The sequence below is a fragment of the Pinus tabuliformis genome, chromosome J (assembly GCF_031772625.1).
Source record: "Pinus tabuliformis cultivar Carrire ecotype Pingquan chromosome J, CPIR1, whole genome shotgun sequence".
NCBI lineage: Eukaryota > Viridiplantae > Streptophyta > Pinopsida > Pinales > Pinaceae > Pinus > Pinus tabuliformis.
The window spans coordinates 31,973,630-32,000,860 of NC_142295.1; the positions used below are offsets into that span (position 1 = coordinate 31,973,630).

Genomic DNA, 27,231 nt, shown 5'->3' on the forward strand with positions numbered 1-27,231 from the left:
TGTATATGAATTGTTTCTTATAAAGGCCAGCGCTGTAACGAGTGAGAGGAGTTAATTGGTGCTAATTATTAAGTTGTCAAGTTGTTGTTCAGACATTATGATTTGTAAGTGAAGACTCTGTTCCAATTAATATATCATGGCTATGGTTTGAACCAAATCGTTCCAAGTCATGGTTTGTTGTAAGTTCTTCATTTGAATGTTCTAAATCATTTTTACTGCAAATCGTTTAAGCTTTCCTAGGTGTGGCAGGGCCCGCCATCATCTAAGAGCAAGCTTCATTGTTAGTTCTTAAGTAGATCGTTGTGTGATAGCTCTATAAAATTCATCTTTCATCTAGTTAATGCGTGAGATATTCTATTTGATTTTGGAGTGTTTGTAATTGTTACAACATTGCATTCATTGATAAATAATAGGATCAAAAGTTCTGAATATACAGATTGCCAATTGTCATATAAATCATGCATGAACCTCCAACACAGAGCTATGCTCTGTTCCTCATAAAAGAGTCGAGCCCATTTTATTCGCAATCAAATTATCCTTCGATCAGAACGTGTCTCAAGTTATAACAATTTGCACGCACTAGTTCATAGAACATGGTGAGGATTTTGAGTGAATCTCTTCCTAAATGCATCGAATAGTTAACTTGTAATTCGTTTGATGAATGAAGTTTCAATTTGATAATAATCAGAGTTGTGTTTGGTAGCATTGTGTGAAGGATAGGACTTGTGTTTACATTGCGAGCTGTGTGTGTGTTTGAAGCATTATGACTCCATTCTAGGTTGTGCATTTAAGATCAAGTTATGATTGTTGTGTGTGTTTATTTTCTAGTATTCATAGTTTAAAGTAGTATAACAGTGTGATCCAAGGCCGACAGTGAAATAGTGTGATTTTAAGTTGAATGTAGTGGTTTCATTTTCATTGTGAAATTTACTTTCCAACAGTGATATTCAAGACCGAGAAGTGTTGATTTCTTTCTAGCAGTGAGAGTGATTTGAGGCAAGTGTGATTTAGTTAAGCAAAGTAGTTTCATTTTAAAAAAGGCTTTGTGTGATTCAAGTTAAATGTATGATTCATTTCTAGTTTCTGGGATTGAATTAAGCAGTGAGATTTAGTTTTAGACTGATATTTTATTCCAGCATTAATGTAATTTAATTTAGGGTGTGCAATTCATGTCCAACATTTCAATTTAATTTAAGATTGAGTGAGGAGATATTTAGTTTAAGAACAATGTGGTTTTCTATGTTTTGAGTTTTATTTGGGTTAATTGAATCGAGTTAAGTACAGTATTAGAAGCAGTGTGATTTGCTTTGGTTTGATTTTATTTAAGATAGGGTTAATTCAATTTGGTAGCATGAGGTAATTTAGCTCAAACAATAGCATAAAATTTGATTTTGTGAGTAGTGTGATTATAATTAGAAACAAAGGTTGAATTGTCATTTGAGTTTCTTTCCAGCATTAAATAAGGAGGTCAATTTGATAGGTTTCTTAACAATAGGATTTAGTTTCCTTAAATGTCATTTGTTTAGATTGCTTTGAGTATCATTTCAGTTGCTTTGAGATTGGTAGTCTTTGCGTTTGAATGTTGAATGTTTCTCTTTGATTGAAAGTAGAGAGCTCTGGAGCTTAATTCCAATTCCGCATTCACTAGCTTAATTTAGATTTCGAGTTCATTAGCTTAGTTTAGATTTAATCTTTATGCCTTTTGATTTAGTGATTCATGTTTTGTCTTGACCAACATTAGAATAGATAAATGAGTGTTTTCCATTATACATAATTTGAATCCGTAATTAGCATTTTTTAAGTCGAAGTGATTTTACTAGAAATAGCGTTTGATTTGTTTCTCTGCTTAAACGACAAGTTGATTTCTTACTCTAATTTAGGTTAGATGCTCTGATCCTGCGTTACCTGCGCTTGTGCCTCAAAGCTTACGAGTCCCAGATTGATAATTTAATGTTGAAATTATTACACATATAATTTCCCCAACATGTGGTTAGGGCCGACCCATTCCATAATGTATACATGAATAAAATAATTCAAAACTTAATTTCTGTTTAACCGAATTAGGTCATTTTTGGTCCTCTCGAAAAGAGGAATTTAATGCACATATTATTTTTATCATTGGAGTTGTCCAATGTGGAATTTGACCCTAGTTGCAAAAATTAACACTCCCTCTCAACTAGGAAGAATCCCACCTTTCAATATATGTCAGCCTCTGCTCAATTAGTCGAGCAGGTTCGAGCCTCGCTGCCCTCGAATCACATGACGTGTCAATCGTTGACGGGGTAAGGGCCGGGTCTGCCGGCAGACAATCCACTCAATATACAACATATATTATGTATGGTAGGGTTCGGCGGGGGTGGTGACCCGCCGACCCTTCTTGGGTTTCCAAATATATTTAAAATATGATTTCCAGTGGGGGTGGCGGGGGTGGTAGCCCGCCACCCCTAACTTATTCATTTTTTTGTTTTTTAAACGAACTTGGTTATTTTTAAACGAACTTGGTTATTTTTGAATTTTTAGAAAATAACAGTCACTAGGAAAATTAACTGTTTGAAAAATTCACCTGTTCCGGTGCCCAGATTCTGTGCGCTAGTTCTCTACCACTTTGTTGCCTCCTTAAGCCTATCACTTGTCCAAATTTGACCAAAACTTTGACCAGCGATAACTCGATCATACGAACTTGGATTTGAGTGTCGTTTGCACCATTGGAATCAAGGCGACGAGTACTACAATCTGGTTCTGTTTTCGCTTCTATCTGATGAATTTGAATTTTGAGCTATTTTCAAGGCCACTTGTACTTCGGGATCCTCCTGGATCAAAGCCCTAGAGGAGCCTCCCTATCCTTAAAGGGACGAAGAAAATGGAGAGAAAGAGGTGAAGAACGATTGATTTTTCAATAAGAAGATGATCACCAAGGATTTAGACCAATGCCTATTAGTTGGGAGAGATGGTGTCAAGAATTACTTTGATTTGAAAATTTTGCTCTTTAAGGAGACCTAATGCGGCTTCCTTAACCCTAAAGTAGGCAACTACACAACTACTATAGGATTTTATACTCCGTTGACAATAGTTGATGGAGTTTCAAGGATGCAATATGCAAGATTAACCTCTAGGAACATTCATTCATCATTATCCATGAGTAATGCATGCAATACTTCAAACAACTTTAATGTTCTCACAAATTCGCATTAAATTAGGGCACATTAATGTGAAAATTCTATCACTGCAGCAACTGATTTACTTTTCCTACTTATTTCACCATAAGTTATTCATGAAATTACTTCAACAAACATTAAAATAAATACTGCTGCAGATATCACACCGTAATACAGAAACAAACATATGCACAAGAATCAACACGTTGACATAGTTGTTTTGGACTAATGTCCCCTGAAAAACCCAATGTGGGAAAACCGGTGCAGCAAGGGAGGATTTTATTATTTAGCAATTTTTCTAGTACAACAGGGTGCCAAACTGGCTTACCCATAGATAGACAAATTCTCCAGCACTTCTACTGAACCCAGCGTAGGCCCTACTGATCTCTGCATTAGCCTGAAACCCTATGCGTCAGCCTATTGAGGCTCTGCGCAGCCTCTCTGGCATTTTGCATCACTCTTGCAGCCTCTGCGTGGATGACGCAGACCTTGCTGGCTTTGCACAGTCTCTGTTGCCTCTGCATGGCTTCCTCTGGCCCCTGCTTTTGCCTCTTCTGCCTCTGTGCTGATCTCTTGTCTCTTTGTTCCATACTTGCTACCTCCTGACTACTCTCCAGACCACTGGTTCAATTTCTCAGCTAACGCCGCTCCAGAAATTGAACTGACTGGTCTCCCTCAGTGTGTTCTCCAAGTGACCCTCAAGCCTCCTCTTATACTTTTCTTGTTGACAAATCAACGGCCGAGATCAAGTCCCTAATCAACGACTAAGATTAGATCTGGCTTGATCCATGTCTTTTGGACCATTTTAATACAGTTTCATATTAATACACATTAATATTTTATTTTCCCTAAGTTTAGACTTAGGGACTTTATTAAAAATATTAATTATTTTAATATCTCCTAAACTGTTTAGAATCTGCCCAAACCCTTTCTAGGCATTGGAGATCTCATGTGCCCCAACCTCTCCACAAAATTTCGTGGCTAGAGCACATCCGATGCTACCCCAAATCAACACTCCCTCTTAGCGAGGACTGTGCTCTAGTAATACTCCTCACTGAGTATCACCGTGATCATTCGGCATTGGTCCCTGTGCTGATGTTAAACCTCCCTGCCCAACATCCTTTGCACTGCTGCCCATGACTCTGCTACTGCCACTTCTGCATCTGTACGACAACTCCCTATGCATCCGTGTTGCCGCTGGTCCTTTGTCCCAACACTGCATCCACACTGCAACTCCCTCTACATCTGTGTTGTTGCTGGTCCTTTCTCCCAACACTGCATTTGCACTGCAACTCCCTCTTCATTCGTGCTGCTAACACACTACTTCTGAAAGGGGTTCTTTACCATCCCCATCTTTTCCATGAAGTAGTCAAATTTTGACTTTCCAAGGGCCTTAGTGAGGATATCTGCCACTTGTTCTCCTGTAGGAGTATAGCTCAACTGTACAACTCCTCATTGGACACATACGCTAACAAAGTGACACCGGATATCAATATGATTCGACCTATCATAGATACTGGATTCTCAGAGAGTTTGATGCAACTTTGATTATCACACATGATCCTGGTCGCCTCCATATTTCTTCTGAATAGGTTCACCAACAGTTTTCTAAGCCATATGGCCTCACACAAAGTTGTGCTTGCTGCCATATATTCTGCCTCATATGAGCTCAGAGTCACGGACTTTTGTTTCCTACTGCACCAGGAGGTCATTCCTAATCCAAAGTTGAAACAATACCCAAAGGTACTTTTCTGATCCACTGAACTTCCTGCACAATCTGCATCAATAAATCCACTCAACCTGATATCCTTCTCCTTGGTGTATAAGATCCCATAATCAACTGTTCCTTGTAAATACCTGAGAACATGTTTGGCTGTTGCCCAGTGTGCCCTCTTTGGTTCCACCATGAACTGACTGAGGGTGTTGACAGCGTAGCAAATATCTGGCCTGGTATTGACCAGATACATTAGGGACCCTATGAGTTGTCGGTATAGGGTGGGATCGACATCCTTATCTTCTGATGCATCAATCTTCTTCCAGTTGGTGATCATTGGCGTAGCCATAGGTCTACAGTCTCCCATCCCAAACCTTTTCAGGATCTCTGTAGCATACCTCCCTTGCCCAAGGAAGATATCTCCTTTCTGCTGCCAAACTTCCAACCTTAGGAACTAGTGCATTCGTCCCAGATCCTTCATATCAAACTCTGTAGCTAGATTCTTCTTGTAGTCCTCAATGAGTTTGGATGATCCTGTCAGAAAGAGATCATCCACATATAATACTAAGATAAGTGGCTTGTTCTCTACGACCAGATAGTAGAGATTCGGATCCGCGTCACTCTTGACAAACCCCATCTTTTGCAAGTAGCCATATATTCGACCATACCATGCTCTTGGTGCCTGCTTCAGCCCATACAAGGCTTTCTTCAGTGTGCATACATGAGACTTCTTCTCATGAGTTTCAAAGCCCTCTGGTTGTTCAATGTATACCCCTTCTTCTATTACCCCATTTAGAAATGTCGTTTTGACATCCATTTGATGGATCTCATCCCATCTGGGCTGCAAGAGATATCACAATCCTAATAGATGTATACCTGGCTACCGGGGCGAAGGTTTTCTCATAGTCAATCCCTTCCTTTTGAGCATACCCCTTAGCCACAAACTTGGCCTTGTATTTCTCAACACTGTCGTCCACAACATATTTGATCTTGTAGATCCATCTTGAACCTACCACAAATCTGTCTTGAGCTCTTGACACCACCTCCCAGACATCGTTCACCATTATGGAGTTATACTCCTCCACCATCGCATCTAGCTAGACCTGATGCTGAGCTGCCTCCTTGAAACTGGTAGGCTCCCCATCCTAAGCTACTAATGCCTGATACCTGTCTGGCTGTTTTCGCTCCCTCTCACTGTTCCTTGGCTCACCGATGAAGTTCTCTGCATCACGTAGAATCTGACGAAGGTCTCTGCTAGTTCTTCCTCTTCCAGTAGGAGCTTCTATTCGCTCCTCCTCCTCATCTTGAGAATCTTCCTGATTTGAGGAAGGATTCTTCACTTCCGTTGGTTGAAGAGGCATGACCAACGGATCCTCTTTCGACTGCTTCTCGGAAGGCATTTCGCGAGATCTTCTGAAGGCTCTATCCTCCATGAACTTTACATCTTGTCCCACTACTACCTTCCTGCTCCCTGGAATATAGATTCTGTATGCCTTAGCATTCTCACTATATCCCACCAGATACCCCTTTTCTGCAGTCTGATCCAGCTTCTTCCTCTTTTCTTCGGGTATGCGGCAATATGCTAAACTCCCATATATCCTGAAATGACCGACTTCAGGCATCTTCCCAGTGGAGACTTTCTTTGGAGTAATCTTGCCCAATGCCCGATGAGGAGTCTTGTTTTGAACTTAGACAACTGTGTTGCATGTTTCCGCCCACAGGAATTTTGGCATATCCTGATCATACAACACGGCCCTAGCTGCTTCTACAATGGTTCTGTTTTTCCTTTCTGCCACCCCATTCTACTCCGGATTGTAGGGAGTTGTCCACTCTCTTCTGATGCCCTCCTTAGTGCGATAATCAATGACATCCTTATCGACATACTCTCTACCATTATCTGAGTGCAAGACTTTAATTTTCTTACCAGTCAGATTCTCCACTACAGCCTTGAACTCCTTGAATCAACAGAAAACCTCATCCTTGGTTTTCAGAAAATAGATCCAAGTTTTCCTCGAGTGGTCATCAATGAAGGTAAGGAAATACTCGGCACCACTGAGAGCTTTGACAGACATAGGTCCATAGATATCTGAGTGTACCAATCCTAGTACACTCTTGGCCCTGTGTTTGCTCCTAGGAAATCCCGCCTTGGCATACTTTGCTAGAGAGCATCCCCTACATACATCATCTCGTTCCGTACTCAGATCCGGAACTCCTGTTACAGTGCTCCTGAGAATTCTCAGAGCTCCATGGTGCAAGTGACCCATCCTTCTGTGCCATAGTTTGTTCAAATCCTTATCCCCATGACTGCCTATTAGTTCCATTGGAGATTATAGTTGTAATCTATACAACCGATTATTTTTGTTCCCAGTCTGCACTTTCTTTTTCCAGCTCGGGTGTTTGACATATACCTTTTCCTTGATGAAGTAGACGTCATAGCCCTTGCCTTGTAGTTGTGACACGGAAAGTAAGTTCATCCCCAATCCTAGTACATGCAGCACATTTGTGGCACGAAACCGCTCTCTCGATTCTGTTTGAAAAACTATGGTACCCTTTCCTACTGGAGGACATTTTGCTTTATTCCCCATGGTGATTTGAAAGTTCATCTTCTCTTCTCGATATTCTGAGAAACACTCCTTGATTCTCGTCATATGCCACGAGGCTCCACTGTCTATATACCATACTTCTGATGATGCAACACTAGTCATGCATGTCACTTCTTCTTCCAACCTGGAAGCCAACATAGAGAAATCGAAATCTCTCCTCTTGTGCAATCTTCTGAAAATCTGCATGAGTCCCCTGAGGTAGATGCCTCTGCATCATGGTCTCGACCCATAACTGATTTCCCCTTTCTATCCTTGATTACTCGCTCTGATACCATGTGAAAATTCTATCACTGCAGCAACTGATTTACTTTTCCTACTTATTTCACCATAAGTTATTCATGAAATTACCTCAACAAACATTAAAATAAATACCGCTGCAGATATCACACCGTAATACATAAACAAACATATGCACAAGAATCAACGCATTGACACAGTTATTTTGGACTAATGTCCCCGGAAAATCCCAATGTGGGAAAACCGGTGCAGCAAGGGAGGATTTTATTATTCAACAATTTTTCTAGTACAACAGGGTGCCAAACTGACTTACCCACAAATAGACAAATTCTCCAGCACTTCTACTAAACATGGCGTAGGCCCTACTGATCTCTGCGTCAGCCTGAAACCCTCTGTGTCAGCCTACTGAGGCTCTGTGCAGCCTCTCTGGCCTTTTGCGTCACTCTTGCAGCCTCTACGTGGATGACGTAGGTCTTGCTAGCTCTGCGCAGTCTCTGCTGCCTCTGCATGGCTTCCTCTGGCCCGTGCGTCTGCCTCTATGCTGATCTCCTGTCTCTCTGTTCCGTACTTGCTGCATCCTGACTGCTCTCCATACCGCTGGTTCAATTTCTCAGCTAACCCCGCTCCAGAAATTGAACTCATTGGTCTCCTTCAGTGTGTTCTCCAAGTGACCCTCAAGCCTCCTCTTATACTTTTCTTGTTGACAAATCAACGGCCAAGATTAAGTCCCTAATCAACGGCTAAGATTAGATCTAGCTTGATCCATGTCTTTTGGACCATTCTAACACAGTTTCATATTAATACACATTAATATTTTATTTTCCGTTAGTTTAGACTTAGGGACTCCATTAAAAATATTAATTATTTTAATATCTCTTGAATTGTTTAGAATCTGCCCAAACCCTTTCTGGGTATTGGAGATCTCATATGCCCCAACTCTCCACCAAATTTCGTGGCTAGAGCACATCCGATGCTACCCAAAATCAACAATTAAAGATCATGAAATGACATTCCATACATTAGACATTACTCAATGTAAAATATAGCCAAAAGGTAGTTACAAGACAATGATAATATATCCCTCCATCGACATTGCAAAGAGAACCTCCAAGAAAAGATAGTGAAGGTTTCCAAATGTCAAATTGCATCCAAACATTAAAATTTCATCCAACAATTACAGTTTCAAATTTCTCAAGAAGAGATTCGAAATCCAAGTGATGATGATCCAATACAAATGAGGCCTCTGTTATTTATATGAGGTTCCTCAAGTTCGATTTAACCTAATTAAGCCCCTAATAATATTTTAATGTGTAAAATAACATGTCTTTGGTGACAAGCCCACCAAATAGCTACTAAAGTGAATGATAAGCCATCCCAAGAGGGCCAAAATAGTGCAAAATGGAGTAGGAAGGGCCGTTGGAAGGCCAAGATGAGTCCTCAATGTGCTATGATGAAAGCGAGGGCCTCAAACATGATGAATAAAAAGGGGATGCCCTCCAAATGCTGCAAAACATCTCCAAACCCCATCTTGGCCTTTGTGGGCTCCAAACGGATCCCATGGGTTTCCAAATGGCTCAAGATCATGCTGATGCTCCATCAATGAGGGCTAGAAGATGACACATGCCCTCCCATGTCTCCCTTGAAGAGTTAAAACCTCCTTTGGGCCCTGGATCAATTGCCAAGTCTTAGGTGCAATGTGTGGACGACTGGGCAACATGGTCCAAGTGTATCATCATCTTTGTATGGATGGGGCACGAACAAGCAATGTGGTGGTGCTAAAGAAGCCCATAGCATGGCAATCAATGCTCTGCAATGCTGGAGGTCCATAGCTCTCAACACTCACCCTACAAGTGCCATTATGACCCTTTGGAGGGCTTGGACCCCATATAGGGAGACCAAGTCCAAGATGAAGACCCACTTGCAATCTTGTATAAGATCCAATGTGTCTCCTCACCTTCCAACACAATTAATCATTAATGCAATTGAGTAAATAAGCTTGCTAATCAAGGGTAGAAGTGGACACTTCATAGTAGCATGCCCTTCTGGCCTTCCAAATGGGCTTTGAACATTACTAATTCTTCCTGAAAGTGTACTCTAGTTGTGGCCATATATAGGAGTCATTTTTACTTACAGGAAATGTGTATTCTGTTGGTTAGAAATTTCACTCCCAGCAGAATGTTTTTTGGTGGTAAATTGAGATGGTGAAAATTGCTTAATTTATGTCTTCTAACCCCTATGTATCTATTCTCTGAGTTATTCCATATTTTCTCAAATACCATCTCCAAACACTAAGGGTACATATTCCCAAGTTTCCTTGAAATGCAGTGTGATTTCTTTTGAGGTCACACATCTGCTCAGAACAGAAGAAGTCTATTAAGATATAAGGATACAAAAATTTGTATATAGTAGAGTACAAGAATACAAGGAGTAGAAATGATTAACTAAATGTTTTTTAGAATGTAAATATAAAATACTTCAAAATTCATGTTAGATTCTTTTGTCAGCATACCACCTTGAAACTATGATATGTAAGAAAATGTTGTGCTTGGAGATCATGGTTTTGTTTCTAATCAAATTTTGTTTTGTTTTTAACTTTTTAGATAATGTGCCAAAAGTCGTACGGGGAGATTCAGCTCGAGTGGTGCAAATATTTGCAAATCTGATTAGTAATTCAATCAAATTTACTTCTTGTAAGTAACAGTTCCTTGTTTGATTATGATCTTGACCTTGACATTTATTATCCACTCTTTCTGTCTCTCTGATGCATGCATACATTGACACATAAACACCCAGCGCAATTCAATGTCCAACATCATTGTTAGGTAGATCTGGAGACTGGAAGCTTCTCAATTCTCATAAATGTTTACTTCTTTTCCGTTTTTTTACCTACATTTTATGATGCTTCTTGCAAATAACAAAGATTCTGGAAAAAGTAAGTGAACACCATTCTTGTCATTAAAAAATACTTCAATTAACTTGTATTCAACACTTTTGTCTCTTTAGCTATAGGTTGATTTGCTTGGGATTGTGTATATTAGATGTAGTTTCTGAATTGACATCAAAGGATGAGAAGAGTTAGAAGATGAATGGGTCACATCAGGGCCCAGGCTTCATACAAGTAAATACATTACTACAAAGGCAACCTTCACTGTGTGACCAGTATGTTAGCAGTACTAAATACAGTTCAATATTTTAGCATGGTCATGTCTTCCATCTTCCATGCTGAACTAATCTTGGAGCATATGAATCCACCCTCTTCTTTGGGGCACTAGATTTTAGGATCTCTATAAGGTCAATTTGGTGTCCTACCATCCCTTAAAAAGAATCAACTGCAATATAATCAATGAACGCTCCATGCGTTTGCAGGCATGCATTGTAAACAAGGAATAAAGTCCACTGCAGTGGATTTTTGGACTGCTTTAAGCCTTTAGTGTTTTACAGTGTCCCATTTATTCAGACAATCAACATTATTCTAATGATCCATTCCCCTATTTGTACATCTTCCTTGATGATATCCCATGTGAAGAGCAATTTTTGTTAGCTATGTTGTTTATGTGAGGTGCAATCTAAGGAACATTTCATTTTTTGATTTCCCATCCACTATGGGATCAAGGGAAGATACCACTGCCTTTTCCATAATTTAGGAAGATTTATATTCATCTTCATTTGATAACCTGATCAATAATGCGTAGCTATTTACATGCGTGAGGCAGTGTCTGTCAGATTACATACGCTGCAAGCTGCCTTTGTGCCTCGCCCCGTGAAATTGGTTGCCTCCTCCTTTTAGCTGATTCTAGTGCTTGGTGGTGCTAAGAGACAGGAAAACCATTTGATGGGTACCAAGCTTGCGAGATTGCTCAACATCTTAACCCAAAGCTTATCAGGTCTTTTCCACAGAAATTAGGCATGCTTCTTCTATACAGATATCAATTTGACAACCCAGCCTGAACTAGAGTAACATTATGAATTTCCTTTCCTTGGCCTCAAATGTTAGGAGAGAGTCTAATGAGTTTCATTTCCTTCCTCACTTTTGGATGGCTTATCACCAACTGTAATGTCCCTGTTACCACTCAAACCAGCAGGGTACCTAAGGGGTTCCTAAAAGAGGAACTGCTAGGTTAAGGGCAATGGTGGAGGGTTAGCCCACTGTCACCACAACTAAGTCTCCCTACTCTTTACGGACTTTCACCGATGGGAGGAGTCCCGGTAGTGTGGGGATCACTTGTAAAGTATATGTCAATGGACAGGTAAGAAGTGACCTTGGAAACCCTTTCCCAAGATGGAATGAAGAATGGAACTTGCTTGCTCTTTAAGTAAGGGACTTGGTCCACCAGGGGTAAGGTGTGAGGATTGGAGGGTTGAGGGAGAGGGAATAGGCTTATAGGCAGGGTTCTCAATCCCTATAACCATTGGAGAAACTTGGATTCCCAAATGGTCCTTGACAAATAATCTTTGTTCAGAAGTGCGACTACACAGGGCCAAGTGGACCTAGTCCAGGTTCAAGGATGGAATGTAGCAACCAATGATGTTCCTATCCTAGACAAGGTGAGAGGAAATGACCAAACAAGAATATTTACTTCGAAAGGTGAAATGTTCCTGTTGAGGTCTAGCGTTGGGGATGCCTAGGCAAAATTCAATCCTTGAGCTAGGACTTGGGATTCCTGGAGATTCCACCATTAGAATTGCCTCAAATTTGGTGGAGAGGGAGGGGACCCACTAATGCATTACCCTGTAGGAGATCGAAGCTTTTTCTTGGGTCAATTCCCGGGAAATTGATGCTCTAGGTAACCTAATGGGGCTAGACTTGGCCCTTGGGGAAAAGGGGAAAATGGTAAAAACAGTGAAGGGGATGACCACCGTTTTTAGGGATCAGTGCCTAATTCAGTTGGGGATCTGGAGTCAAGGATGATGATGAGTAAGAACTTGGTTTCTTTATCAAGGAGGCCCAAAAAGTCAGCTTCATCCAATGTTGAGAGAAAGAAAAGAAAAGTGACCTTCAAGCATTTATACTTCAAAGAAAACAATGCAAGCTTATCAAGAAAAATAATCTCTAGGACATTTCCATCATATAACATTGGCCCATACATTAAATTAGCTAAAACATACTCAATTCCACATTTTAATTATGCAACAACTAGCCCTAATTTTAGCAGTATGCAACAACAAGAATAATAACATCAAAATTTACTTACAATGTTATAGATTATATCCAACTAGTGTTTCGTTTAGTAGACAAAGTTCCAAGACAAGATAAATATCCCAAATCCATATGTCAAAATTCATCCATCTCCATTGTTGATTTTGGGTAACATCGGATGTGCTCTAGCCTTGAAAATTAGTGGATAGGCTAAGGCACATGAGATCTCCAAGACCCAGAAATCGTTTGGAGAAATTCCACACGGATGAGGAGTTATTAAATAATTAATATTTTTAATGGGTTCCTAAGTCTAAACTTAGGAAAATAAAAATATTAATGTGTATTAATAAAATATGGGTGAGAAAGATCTAAGTGACAAGGATCAAGATAGTTATAATCTCGGCCGTTGATTAGGGACTTAATCTTGGCCGTTGATTCGTCAACAGGAAAAGTATAAGAGGAGGCTTGAGGGTCAGTTGGAGATACACCAAGTGATCAAAGAATTTGATTTTCTGGGGCGAGGTTTGCTGAGAAAATCGAGTTAGTGATCAAAGTTGCAGGGAGGGGTAGTTAAGCAAGGGATTTTTATCTAAGGCTGAAGAATACATAGCAGAGAGGTAGCACAGTTCCGGGAGAGACAGTGCGGGCCCTAGAAGGGCTGACGCAGAGGCCGAAGCGCTGACACAAAGAACGAAGAAGGTTGATGCAGGGGACACAGAAGCTGTAGAGGCTGATGCTGGGCCTTAGAGGCAACATTGGGGAGATTTTGTGGGGCAGACTAGGAGTAGATTAGTAGATTCTAATCTGGGAGAGGGTGACGCAGTTCCAAAGCAGTGCCTGAAGCAGCTTTCGCTGTCCAACATAGGGAACAATCGGAGTCACTTGGGGTTTGATCATCTGATTGCTGATTTACCGGAAAATCTGTCTTTGGATAGAGGTACTACTGCCGAGGATATTTTCTATTGGGTGAGCCATTTCTAGCACCCTAGTTGTATTCACGAAATTTGCTTAACAATACACACCCTCTATACGCTGAACCAGTTTTCCCAAATTGTGTTTTTCTGGGGACGACTTTCCAAAAATAACGGTGTCCCTTGTGTTATTGTCTCAGTTTATTTCAGTGCATGATTTGTATATTTGTGAAGGCTGCGATAGTGTTTACTTCGATGTTTATGCAATTAAATAACTTGTTAATGTAAAGAACAACTAGGAGATTGTAAACCAGAAACTGTTGTAGGGGTTTCTTGTAGGAATTTACAGGGTAAGTTCCACAGAAAGAATACCAAAAGGACACCGCTCACAACCAGATCTCAAATCAATACACTAGTATTTTTGACGTGGTTAAAACCCTCAGAGTGCAAGGAGGGAAACAGTCCACGGCCTGTCCCAACGTGGGTACTACAGGCAATTTATTAATCAAAGAATGAAAATTTACATAAGCTTCTCTCATGCACGGATTACCCGAACAATGACCCTCCATGCGCTTTAAATAGAACTCATGGACCAATCGGGTGTCAAGCCACGGATCAAGTGTCGGTAATACCGAGGTGAGAGTGAACCGTCGGATCACTACATATCGTGACCGTCGGATTGTAAGTTACAAAATGTACAACGGTAAAGAAACACACTTTACCTAACTCTAACCTAACTCTATGCTAGACCAAGTTGAACTTAACTATATCCTATGTGTCGGAATATCCTAACATCCCCCCTTAAGAACAACTTGGGATAGGATTGAAGGATTTACAAATATGACACAATAGGAGAAGGAAGGAGGCACTAGAGCCTATCCCCCCTTAGTGACAACTTCCTGAACTCCAAGCATATATCGAAGTTTAGTGAACTTCGCCTCTGTGAGAGCCTTTGTGAAGATGTCTGCAACCTGATCATCTGTTGGACAATATTGCACTTCAAGAACATGGTCATGAATGAGCTTTCTGATGAAGTGCATGTGTAGTTCAATGTGTTTGCTGCGCTGATGCTGGACTGGATCTTTGCATAGCTGAATGGCACTTTGATTATCACACCAAAGTGTGGTTGGATGCTGCTGCTCAAAGCCAAACTCTGATAGGATCTGACGAAGCCACAAGGCTTCCTTACTAGCTTCCACGGCACCACGATACTCTGCTTCTGCTGACGAAAGAGAAATGGCAGCCTGTTTCTTACAAGCCCATGTAATAGGTCCTGAACCAAGAGTGAAGACATAACCGGCAGTAGACTTCCGATCATCAAGGTCACCAGCCCAATCAGAATCAGTGAAACCAACTAACAGAGGAGCTGCTTTGGCACTGTAATGAATCCCAAACTGTACTGTACCTCGAACATAACTAAGTATTCTTTTAGCTGCTTTCCAATGACTTTCACGGGGGTTTTGCATAAAATGAGCAACAAGGCCAACAGCAAAGGAAAGATCAGGACGAGTATGGGTTAAATACAAGAGTTTTCCGACAAGTTGACGGTATAAGGTAGCATCAACTTCAGGAGAAGTACAAGAGACTGAAAGTTTGACTCCAGACTGAAAGGGAGAAGGGGCTGGATTACAGTCTTCCATGTGAAAATGACGAAGAATATCACAAGCATACTTGGACTGGGAAAGGAAAATACCCTCTTGGGATTGCAAGACTTGAAGACCGAGAAAATAGTGTAAGTGTCCTAAGTCTGTCATTTCAAATTTCTTTTTAAGGCTGGACTTCACATGGTTTATAAGGTTGGGATCACTACCAGTAAGAATAAGATCATCAACATAAAGAACAAGGATGATAAGAGAGTTGCCCACTTTCTTGGTGTAGACAGTATTGTCAGAATGACACCTAGAAAAACCAGATTCTAAAAGAAAGCTATCCATTTTGGCATACCAAGCCCGAGGAGCTTGCTTGAGGCCATAAAGGGATTTCTTAAGTCGACAAACGAGGCTGGAGTCTGTTTGTATGAAGCCAATGGGTTGTTCCATATAGATTTCTTCCTGCAAGTCCCCATGCAAGAAGGCAGATTTAACATCCATTTGATGGACTTCCCATTTTAAAGAGGCAGCAAGGGAAAGAACAAGGCGGATAGAGTTCATTTTGGCAACTGGAGAGAAGGTTTCAGTGTAGTCAATGCCTTCAACCTGTGAAAAGCCCTTAGCAACTAGACGAGCTTTATGTTTATCAACTTTCCCATCTGGTCCATACTTGGTTCTGTAAACCCATTTGCATCTAACAAGTTTGCGTCCCTTTGGTAGAGGAACAAGATCCCATGTATCATTTGTCATTAATGAATGATATTCTTCATTCATAGCTGCTTCCCAATGTGGATGGCCTGAAGCTTCTGCAAAAGTGTCAGGATCATGATTTACTGGAGCTTGAGCCAGTAAAGAAGAGGCTCTTTCAAACTGAGAACGTGTACGTCGTTGATCTGTAGGATCACCGGCAAGATCACTTGCTGCATCCCGAGTAGCACGGACCCATCTTGGAAGTTGAGGATCCTGAGAAGGTGGGGGAGGATTATCATCCTCGCTTTCATCATCAGAAGAAGAAATGTTTTCAAAGATAGAAGAGATAGGAAGAGGTGGCACATCCGCCGGACTAGGCTCGCAGGCCGATTTATTTTCATCAAATTTTACATCTCTTCTAATGATAACATTTTTGGACTTAAATGGAATAAGTCTATAACCTTTTACATCTTCAGAATATCCAACAAAAGTACATTTCTCACTCTTAGGTTCTAAAGCTTTATGCTTTTCATCTGGAATATGGGCCCATGCTTCACTTCCAAACACACGAAAGTGACTTACATCTGGTTTAATGGAACTCCAAGCTTCTTCTGGAGTGATATTCTCTAGAACCTTAGTGGGAGTGCGATTGATTATATAATTTGCACAATTAATTGCTTCGGCCCAAAAACTAAGACTGAGTCCTTTAGATTGCAGGATACAATTAGCCATTTCCTTTAAGGTGCGATTTTTCCTTTCAGCTACACCATTTTGTTGTGGAGTGTATGGAACAGTATGTTGCATTTGAATTCCATTTTTGGTGCAAAAGTTGATGAATGCGTTTTTAACATATTCTCCACCATTATCAGTTCTTAGCTTAAGAATTTGATGTCCAGATTGTTTTTCAACAAATGCTTTGAAGGCCAAAAAAGTGGTAAATACTTCGCTCTTGAGTTTTAAGAAGTATACCCAAGTGCGTCTGGAGAAATCATCAATGAAAGTTAAGAAGTACTTGCAGCCAGAGAATGAAGCAACAGGAAGAGGACCACATAAATCACTGTGGACAAGCTGTAAAGGGGTTGAGGCGTGCCAAGAGGCACGTTTGTCAAAACTGTCCCGATGATGTTTTCCGAGTACACATCCGGAACAAACACCATCTTTGCAAGATACCATAGGAAGACCTGTCACCATATTTTCTTTACATAGATGCTGAAGGGAGCGATAGTTTAAGTGACCAAACCGCTCATGCCAAAGTTTGCTCACTTCATCATTATGAGCAACAAATACTGAGGGAAGATGGGATGACCCAAAGTTGTGAAACTTATACAACCTTTTGGAATCATCAGCAAGACCAGTAGCTAGAATCTGTTTAGGATCTTTTAGATCCTTGATTACAACATCATGAGGTGAAAATTCAACAATTTTACCTTCACCTGAATGAGTTATCTGATAGACAGATAGAAGGTTGCAGGATAAGTTTGGAACACATAATACATCATTGAACTGACCATTGTCTAGATGAACAGTTCCAGTCCCTACAACATTAAGAGATCTATCATCACCAATATATATATTTTTGGTGTTACAATCATTTAAAGAAGAAAACATGGCTTGGTTTTTGGCCATGTGACAAGAGGCTCCAGAATCAATGAGCCACTCATGAGAATGAGAAGAAGAAGAAGATACATTTAATGCATAACCAGACTGAGATGATTGACGATGACATGCAGAAAGTGCCGTTCCGGAAGTTGAAGTTGAAGTAGGCTCCAGATGGATGTTATGTTTCTTCATTGCGGCTTCCAAGGCTTCCATCTTCTTAAAGCATTTAGATTCTAAGTGGCCATCTCGATTACAAAAGTTACAATGTCTATCAGTCTTCTTCCATTTGTTTTTATTGGTCTTATCATTTTGCTGAAATGATCTTTCATTTTGAGGCTGAGATGGTTTAGGACCATTCTTTTGAGGATATGACTTCTTAGGATTCTTTGAATTTGGGTGTTGCTGGGCGGCTAACGCTTTCGTGGAAGAGTTTCCAAGATTAAGAAGACCAAGGTGTAAGAGTTTTTCTTGTTCTCTTATTAAGGAATCACAAAAGGAGTCAAAGGAAGGGGCCTTGTAGTCTTGTCCTTGACAAATGAAAGCTTCCCTTGTAGAATGGAAAGTGGAAACAAATACAGAGTAGGCTGGTCCTAACTTAGTAAGGATGGAATAAATAAGGTTACCATCATCTTTCTTAACTTTAACACCTTCCAAGAGATATCTAAGGGTCTTGAATTTGGACAAGAAATCTTCAATGCAAGAAAAATTATTAGGATCCAAAGTAAGCAGCTCATTTTCAAGTTGATGGGATCTAATTTCATTTTTAATCCCAAAAACTTTAGCAAGTTTTTCTAATGCTTCATGAGGAGTCTCAAGTCCTGCAATTTGGAATCTAAGATCAGGAGAAATAGACATCCCTATCAAACCACGTGCTTGATCTTGTCTATTTTCCCATTTTGCCGCCTTGTCTTCATCTGTTGGTTTCTTCTCTTGGTTTGTGGCTATTCTGAAGAGACCTTTACTTCTAAGTAAATCTTCCATGTATTCTACCCATTGGAAGTAGTTAGTGCTGTCAAGAATGACTTGGCATGGACTTTCCATTTTTTTAAAAAGCTGAAGCTGAAGATGCTGAAAGTAAGTGTACCAACGGATAGATCTCGAAAAAATAGGCGGTTTTAAAAAAAACGGCTCTGAAAAAGGCTTCTGGATGAAGAAGTTATGGCTTTTTGAAAAAAAACTTGTTGACGTTGCCGGCAAAGTGCGCGAATGTGCGGGAATGAAAAAATCCGCCCCCACAAAATGGAGACTTGAACCCAAGACCTCTACTCTCTAAAAATAGCTTTGAACCAATTGATCTATACAAAAAATTTGAGAGAGAGAGAGAGAGAGAGGGGGGGGGGGCCTCGGTTTGCGTGCTTGCCTTGAGAAAGCTCTTTTTCCCTACAAAACACAAAACACAAAACCCAACACGAATATGCAAAGAAAAACGAACCTTGCGGCTCGAAGTTAGCTTTAGCCAAAAAACTAGAAATTTTTAAAAAAAATCTCAAGGTTAGCTTTAGCCGAAAAACTAAATATTTTTCTCAATGTTTCTGATTTTCCGAGATCACACTAAGGTGCAGGGAAAAGAGCATACGCATGAGAAAAATCCTTCCTTTCTGTTTCTGATTTGCCCAGATCGCACAGAGTCGCAGGGCAAAGAGCATAGGCAGAAATGAAAGGTATAGATCCGGTTAAAAAAAAAAGGCTAAATAAACTGAGACCGAAATAAGCAGAGAGAAATTAACAGTAAACTACAAAAAAAAACACTGTATACCTCCCGATCTGAAAAATGACGCAGCTAGGGCTACCGGAAACCTTTTCGCATGAAACGAAAGGGGTTCCTCACTGGAACAGATGCTCCGAACGCAACAGAGCAGTCCTCTCGGCCCGAAAGCAGTCAGAAACAACAGATCTAGGAAACGACAGCCGCATGCAGTTCTACCGGCTTCAGATTTGGATCACCAACGGACGCGGCCCTCAAATAGCTCCGATACCATGTAGGAATTTACAGGGTAAGTTCCACAGAAAGAATACCAAAAGGACACCGCTCACAACCAGATCTCAAATCAATACACCAGTATTTTTGACGTGGTTAAAACCCTCAGAGTGCAAGGAGGGAAACAGTCCACGGCCTGTCCCAACGTGGGTACTACAGGCAATTTATTAATCAAAGAATGAAAATTTACATAAGCTTCTCTCATGCACGGATTACCCGAACAATGACCCTCCATGCGCTTTAAATAGAACTCATGGACCAATCGGGTGTCAAGCCACAGATCAAGTGTCGGTAATACCGAGGTGAGAGTGAACCGTCGGATCACTACATATCGTGACCGTCGGATTGTAAGTTACAAAATGTACAACGGTAAAGAAACACACTTTACCTAACTCTAACCTAACTCTATGCTAGACCAAGTTGAACTTAACTATATCCTATGTGTCGGAATATCCTAACATTTCTAATGTGTTAGATTCAGGAATTTTCACATCCATAAAATATCCTCCAAGGAAAAAATGCGAAGTTCTCTATATTAGAGAGATCCCGGGTCAAGTGATCCTCCAAATGAATATATCTAACATCAATATATAGCCTGCTAAGGAGTACAAATTAGCCTATGGGCTTACATTAGCTACTAATGATAAAATAATGTGCAAATAAACCCCTCTTGGTGACAAGCTCACCAAACTAGCTCATAAGTGTAAAAATAAGCCTCGCAAGGGGCCAAATAATAATATGTACATGTCATAAGGCCCTCGAAAGGCTCAATAATATCCTGAAGTGCCATATTGAGGAATAAATTCATCGGAATATGATGGACAAGTGGGTGACCCCTTATTCTCCAAGTAGTAGATTTGTGGTGCTCCTAGTGGGTTTGAGGGCACATAAATGGCCCTACTGTGAAAATTCCTGAATCTAACATATCAAAAACCCCTACTGCAATCATTGGTTTACAATCTCCTACTTGTTCTTTACATTAACAAGTTATTTAATTGCATAAACATCGAAGTAAACACTATTGTAGCCTTCACAAATATACAGATCATGTAATGAAATAAACTGAGACAATAACACAAGGGACACCGTTATTTTGGGAAAATTGTCCCCGGAAAAACCCAATTTGGGAAAACCGGTGCAACATATAGAGGGTTTGTATTATTAAGCCAATTTCGTGAATACAAATAGGGTGCCAAAAATGGCTCACCTAACAGAGAATGTCCTTGATAGTAGTACCTCTATCCGGAGACATATATTTTGGAAAATCAACAACCGGATGATCAAACCCCACAGTGACTCTAGTTGTTCCCTATGCTGGATAGAAAAAGCTGCTCCAAGCACTGCTCTAGAACTGTGTCACTCCTCCAGGCGCTACGTCACCCTCTCCTGGCTCAGAATCTGCTGATTTGCTCCTAGTCTGCCCCACAGAATCTCCCCAGCGCTGTCTCTGAGGCCTAGCATCAGCCTCTACAACTTTTATGTCACCTGCGTCAGCCTTCTGCATCCTCTGTGTCAGCTCTTCGACCTCAGTGTCAGCGCTTCTGGGCCTGCGCTGTCTCTCTCAGCATTGTGTTGCCTCTCTGCTATGTATTCTTCAGCGTCAGATGAAAATCCCTTGCTGAACTGCCCCTCACTGCAACTCTGATCACTAATTCGATTTCCTCAGCAAACCTCGCCCCAGAAAATCGAATTCTTTGACCACTTGGTGTATCACCAACTAACCCTCAAGCCTTCTCTTATACTCTTCCTGTTGACGAATCAACGACCAAGATTAAGTCCCTAATCAACGGCTAAGATTAGAACTGGCTTGATCTTCATCACTTAGAACTTTCTCACCCATATTAATACACGTTAATATTTTTATTTTCCTAAGTTTAGACTTAGGAACTCATTTAAAAGTATTAATTATTTTAATAACTCCTCATCCGGGTGGAATTTCTCCAAACGATTTTTGGGTCTTGGAGATTTCATGTGCCTCAGCCTCTCCATCAAATTTCATGGCTAGACCACATATGATGCTACCCAAATCAACACCTATGGATCTCCATATGAATCGGAGATGCCTATAGATCCTCTACAAGGGTCTGAGTGGTGGAAAGAATGCTTCCATGACATCGTACAAGTCCTGCGACACCTGTCAAGAGTGTGGAGCTCTTGTGGGGACCCACTAGGCATAATGTACCAAGCATATCACCATCATCCCAAAAGTGGATCGCTAGTAGTCTCTGATCATCCATGAAGATTCGTGGAGTGATGTTTGCTTCTATGGAGGCTCATTGCTCTCTATGCAAACCCTACATGTGCCAATGTAGACCTTTGTGGGTTAGAATCCCATATAGGGAAACCAAACCCAAATGGAAACCACTTGTAATCCTGCATAAGATGCAATGCGTCCCCTAGGCTTCTAGTACAAGCAATGATTAAAATAATCGGGTAAAAGAGCTTAAAAATCATGGATAACAATGTGGGCACTTCATAATGGCATGCCCTTCTGTAGTGGGCTTTGGCATGTGCTAGTGTCTCCAAGCTCCAAAGGGGGTTAGCGAAGTACCTTATTAGGTGGTTTCAACCTTTAAAGGGGATAGTATGTCCAAGGTACATTGCTCTAATGGGGGTGGCAAGTGACAAATAAGTGGAATGAAATAGGGAATGAGAGGGGCAATCCTGGGCCAAATAGTGGGGCATAGGGGTAGCTAGATAAGGAGAAACCCACACCTAGGTATGTAATGTATAGGAGGGAGCAGTCATGGTAAGTGAGGTGCCTTGACCTTGATTTTTCCACCCTTGTTCATATACCTTTTTCCTTTTTTGAATTTTCTTTAATTGACTGCTCGGGGCTCAAAGGACAAGAACATGATGTGTAAGATATAGCAATGATTACCCGCTTTTAGGTAGGGTGGTTCATTGCCTTCCAGGGGTTGGGACAATCATGGGTTCCTAAATGATAGTGATGCTCATCTAGGGCCTATGTAACCAGGGTGATGGCCATGGATTAGGGTAGAGCTCATGTAATGGTTTTTTCCCATGTGCTAATTATTTTTGTCTCAGCCATCTTTTGCATTTTGTGGTACAATTTCCTGTTAAATGTGGCCAATTATGCTTTTCACTTAATTTTTTCAATCTCCGGAGCATCATTCTAGGCCTGATCCAAGGTGGAGGCAAGGGGATAGGGAGGCTAGCCCTATGTGGACTAGAATGGGAATGTGGATCCAGGTGGGATAAAAGATGAATGGGGGTCTAGTGAGTGGGAAGGGAGTAATATGTGCGGCTAATGGAGTGGGACCACGCACCCAAAGTTGGGGTTTCCCAATTAGTACCACCCTAAAACCGAATAGTCAATAAATGAGATCCCAAGGGACTAAGATCCAAGGGTAACAACCAAAAGATATCATGGGGACAAGAGCAAAAACTAAGCCCACTCTTTCTGCCAAATCCCTCCATCAATTTATACCCAGAAGTATCCATGATAAGTAAACCCAATACTCAATTACCGAATGGAAAGACATACCTTTAGATTCAGGAAGCCCATCTTCAAACATAAAATCAATACAGGCGAGTGAGGAACCACATGGTTATCTCAGGTGGCAAAGAAATGGAACAACGAGCTAGTAGGAGGCATCAAGGGGCTGCTGGTTGATAACTGAGGCTCATCATGGAAAAAAATTTCTCCTAGGGATATCACCCACAAAGTGGTGAGTAACATCTAGCTCCTGTGAAAATTCCTACACTTAAGCAACCCCTACTGCAACAAATTTGAATCTACTTCACCTACTTGATTTTAAATTTACATTCAAGAAGTTATTCTTCTGAATACTGAAGCAAATTACTTCTGCAGCCTACACTAATTAAATATTTGATCTCATGAAATAGAAAACTGAACAAAGAACAAGATACATAGGACACACTTATTTTTGGACACAATACTCCCCGGAAAAACCCAATGCGGGAAAATCGGTGTAGCAGTTCTGAGGGTTTATTATTATACAGGAGAAATATTTGAATACAACTCTAAGATGTTCATCTAGCAATCCTTTACAAAGAAAAATACAGGTGGAAAATTTGAGTGAGTTTTACCTCACTTCACCCGGTAGAATTCCCGGTGATCCGGCACAACACTGGCTAACCCCAACTATTTCTGTGCTGGCCCTGCGTAGGCTTTGCATTAGCCTTTCAGGGTTGCATCAGCTTCTTTTCCCTCTGCGTTAGCTATCCCGGTTGTTTCGGCAGTTCTAGTTGTTCCCGATAGTTCTGGATTCTACATGACAAGCAACTTTTCTGCTTTGGTAGGCCTTTCTGGCTCTGCATCAAGCCTGCGTAGGCCTACCCTGGCCTAACTTCAGCTCTCCTGGCTACTGCACTGCCTCTCTACAAGCTCTCTTCGCCTCTCTGTCCGTATTCTTCGGAAAGACCTCTCCCGTGTTCTCACTGCCCCTCTGCTGCTGAGTGATCACTTAGTTCAAATTTCTCAGCTTCCTAGCCCCATAAATCAAACTCTAGATCAATTTTGTGTGTGTGTGTGTTTCCAAATGAACCCCAAGCCTCCATCTTATACTTTTCTTGTTGAGCCTTCAACAACCGAGATTAAGTCTCTAATCAATGGCTACAACATGACTTGATCTGCCATCTAGATCATTCTCACCCATATTTTGATTAATACCCATTAATATTTTAATTTCTAAACTTAGGAACCCCATTAAAAATATTAATTATTTTAATAAAATACAATCTGGGTGGAATTTCACCAAATGATTTCTGGGTTTTTTAGAAGTCATGTGCCTTAGCCTCTCCACCAATTTTCAAGGCTAGAGCACTTCCGACTCTATCAGAAACTAACATTCCCTCTTAGCGAGGAAAGTGCTCTAGCAACAATGTCCACTTGCATGCTGCTCTGTTTCTGAAGCACCTTCTTTCTGCACTGCTACTGCCACCAACACTATGTTGCTGCTACTACTGTACTGCTGCCCACGACACTACCACTGCCACTGCTACATCTTTACTACAAGTCCCTCTCAAATGCTGCCTTTGCTATGCGGCTAGCATTTCCACTGCTAAAATTGCATCTGAACTACAACTTAGTTGCTGAGAGAAGCAACTGAAAAACATCCAAAATTAGCTGAAATTAACTGTGTTCAACATAATACAATGAATGTTGGAATCTGACTGCTGCTGACCCTCTGAATCTTTTGCACTGCTGTTGACTTCTGCACTGTGCCATCTGCACTGCTGCCAACCTTGCTCTGCGCTGATTAGTCTCTGGTCTCGAGCTACTGCATATGTTCTCCAAACTATCCACTGCATCATCTGACACTATGTCCATCTCGCTACTGTTGAATCTTGGGCCCCCGTAGCAAGGAATTGATCCAAGAGGTGGACTTCTCAAGGATCCTATCCTGCCCACATGTAGTCCTCTCAACTACAACTCAATGTCGCCTTATCTCCCTCCTAGAGATGCGTGGGCACTCATGGCAAACTCATCCTTGTCAATCTTTGCTGAAGCAGCCTTAGGATCATGTTTCTCATCCTTGTCCTTTTTCTTCGAAGGACACTGGGATGCATAGTGGCCCAACTCGCCACAACTGAAACATTTCACCTTCTAAATGTACTTTCGCTTAGGCTTTTGCTATCCTTTTGATGCTAGAGTTGTGTTCTCATCCTCCTTCGTCTTTGTGCCACTCCCGCTGCTACCATTGAGGTTGACCTTCACTAGGACCCTGCTTAACTCCTCCTGTTGAAGAGCCGCCCACATCTCCTCCGATGAAGGTAGTTTTTCTTTGCCCAATATGCTTTGGATGAAAACTTGCCATTCATCCAAGACTCCATTCAGGGCTATCCTCACCATTGCGGTTGGTTGAGGAGTGGACCCCACTACAGCAAGCTGGTCTCTAGTGCCCTGAAGACGCTGAAGATAGAGGTTCACCCCTTCTGCTTTCTGCATCGAAGTCCGCTGCAACTTTTGCTCCAAATACATCTTCCGTTGTTCAGAAGAGCCTTCAAAGAAAGAAGACAAGGCTTCCCACATCTCTTGGGTTGTATCCTTTCCCTGCAAGTGTGAGGCCACATGATCTCGAACTCCATCGAGAATGAGCCTCTATGCCTTCCCCTGATCGGCCTTGTATTTCTTCTTTTGATCGTTGTCAGCTGGAACAACTACAACACTTTTGACGTAGGCCACGAGATCATATTCCTCCAGAATGACTAAGATTTTGGTCTTCCATATGATACAATTGGAGGCATCGTCCAACCTGTCCTGATCTCTGAGCCCGTGCGATGCCATCTCACCCAGTTGTCGAACTGACTCCTCTAGTCATTGCTTAGCACTGCTCAACAAGTGACAAATTTGAACTTTCTAGCGGAAAGTTCTCTAAGGAGAAAATTCCCCTTCTACGTGTCTTCGTTCTTTTCCAGCGGATTTCTGCCCTAGCAGAAACTATGGCCTTAAAGCACTGCGTTGAGGCTCCGCGTTACTCCCTCTGCCTCTGCAAACTCCTGAACTAGAAATCGTACCTCTCTGTTGTCTCACTCAGAGAGAGATTTCCTCGGATCTACTTCCTGGCAAGGATTGCGCAATCCCTTCAAGGGGATTCGAATTGCTGCCAAGTGCAACTTTTGGCCTCACTGCTCAGCACTGAATCTTCTCTTCCTGTCTCAAAATCAATGCTCTGATACCATATGAAAATTCCTACACTTAAGGAACCCCTATTGCAACAAATTTGAATCTACTTCACCTACTTGATTTTAAATTTACATTAATCAAGTTATTCTTCTGAACACTAAAGCATATTACTTTTGTAGCCTACACTAATTAAATATTTGATCTCATGAAGTAGAAAACTGAGCAAAGAACAAGATACATAGGACCAATGTTACTTGGGAGCGGGAGCGGAAGCGGGAGCGGGAGCGACCATTTTCAGAAGCTCCCGGTTTGGGAGCGAATCCCGGAGCGATTTTTTAAAAATATATATATTTTTTATATTTTTTAATTTTTGATACATATATGTCAACAAAAACATGTAGAATGATGAAATAGACATAAAAAACATAAAAAATTGATCATTGAACCATATCACATCAATCATCTAGAAATTATAATCGTCATCAACCTTAGTAAAATAATAAATTAAAATAACATTCAATTCAATAACATTTATCATCATTGATCACCAAAGTAACAAGTTGTACTTGTAAGCCAAGTTTAACCATTACAAGAAGTAATATCGAAGATATTTCTAAGTCCTAACTTCTAACTGTTAACATGATATGAAATGTTAAAAATTTATAAAATGAAACATGAATAATGAGATGAAATGAAACAACTTTAGTCTTTCACAAAGCATCATATTCATAATTCACAATCATTACCAATGAGTTATAATTGCCAAGGCCCAACTTCAAACTTAAAATTTTCATTGTCACAGTGATATAATGTTTACAAAAAATATCAAAATGTCATAATGATATGAAAGAGTCAAGAGTCAAGAGTCAAGGACTCAAAACTCAACACTGAACAGTTATGAAAACTAAAGTGACAAGTCTAATAGAAACTAAAAAAGACAAGTAAACTGTAAATCTACAAGTGGCCCTTGCCACGAGAGTCTCCAGGAGTATAAGTAGGTCTTGG

At 40.9% G+C, this 27,231-nt stretch overlaps 1 protein-coding gene across 2 annotated transcripts in view; it reads left to right on the forward strand.

Annotated features, from left to right (window-relative positions):
- LOC149225302 (histidine kinase 1-like) overlaps positions 1–27,231 on the forward strand; it is a 493,646-nt gene that overhangs the window by 277,917 nt on the left and 188,498 nt on the right. For both annotated transcript variants that reach the window (XM_089377050.1, XM_089377051.1), the window contains exon 7: positions 10,310–10,399. In XM_089377050.1, the coding sequence (XP_089233176.1) occupies positions 10,310–10,399 (90 nt within the window). The remainder of the gene's footprint in view (positions 1–10,309; positions 10,400–27,231) is intronic.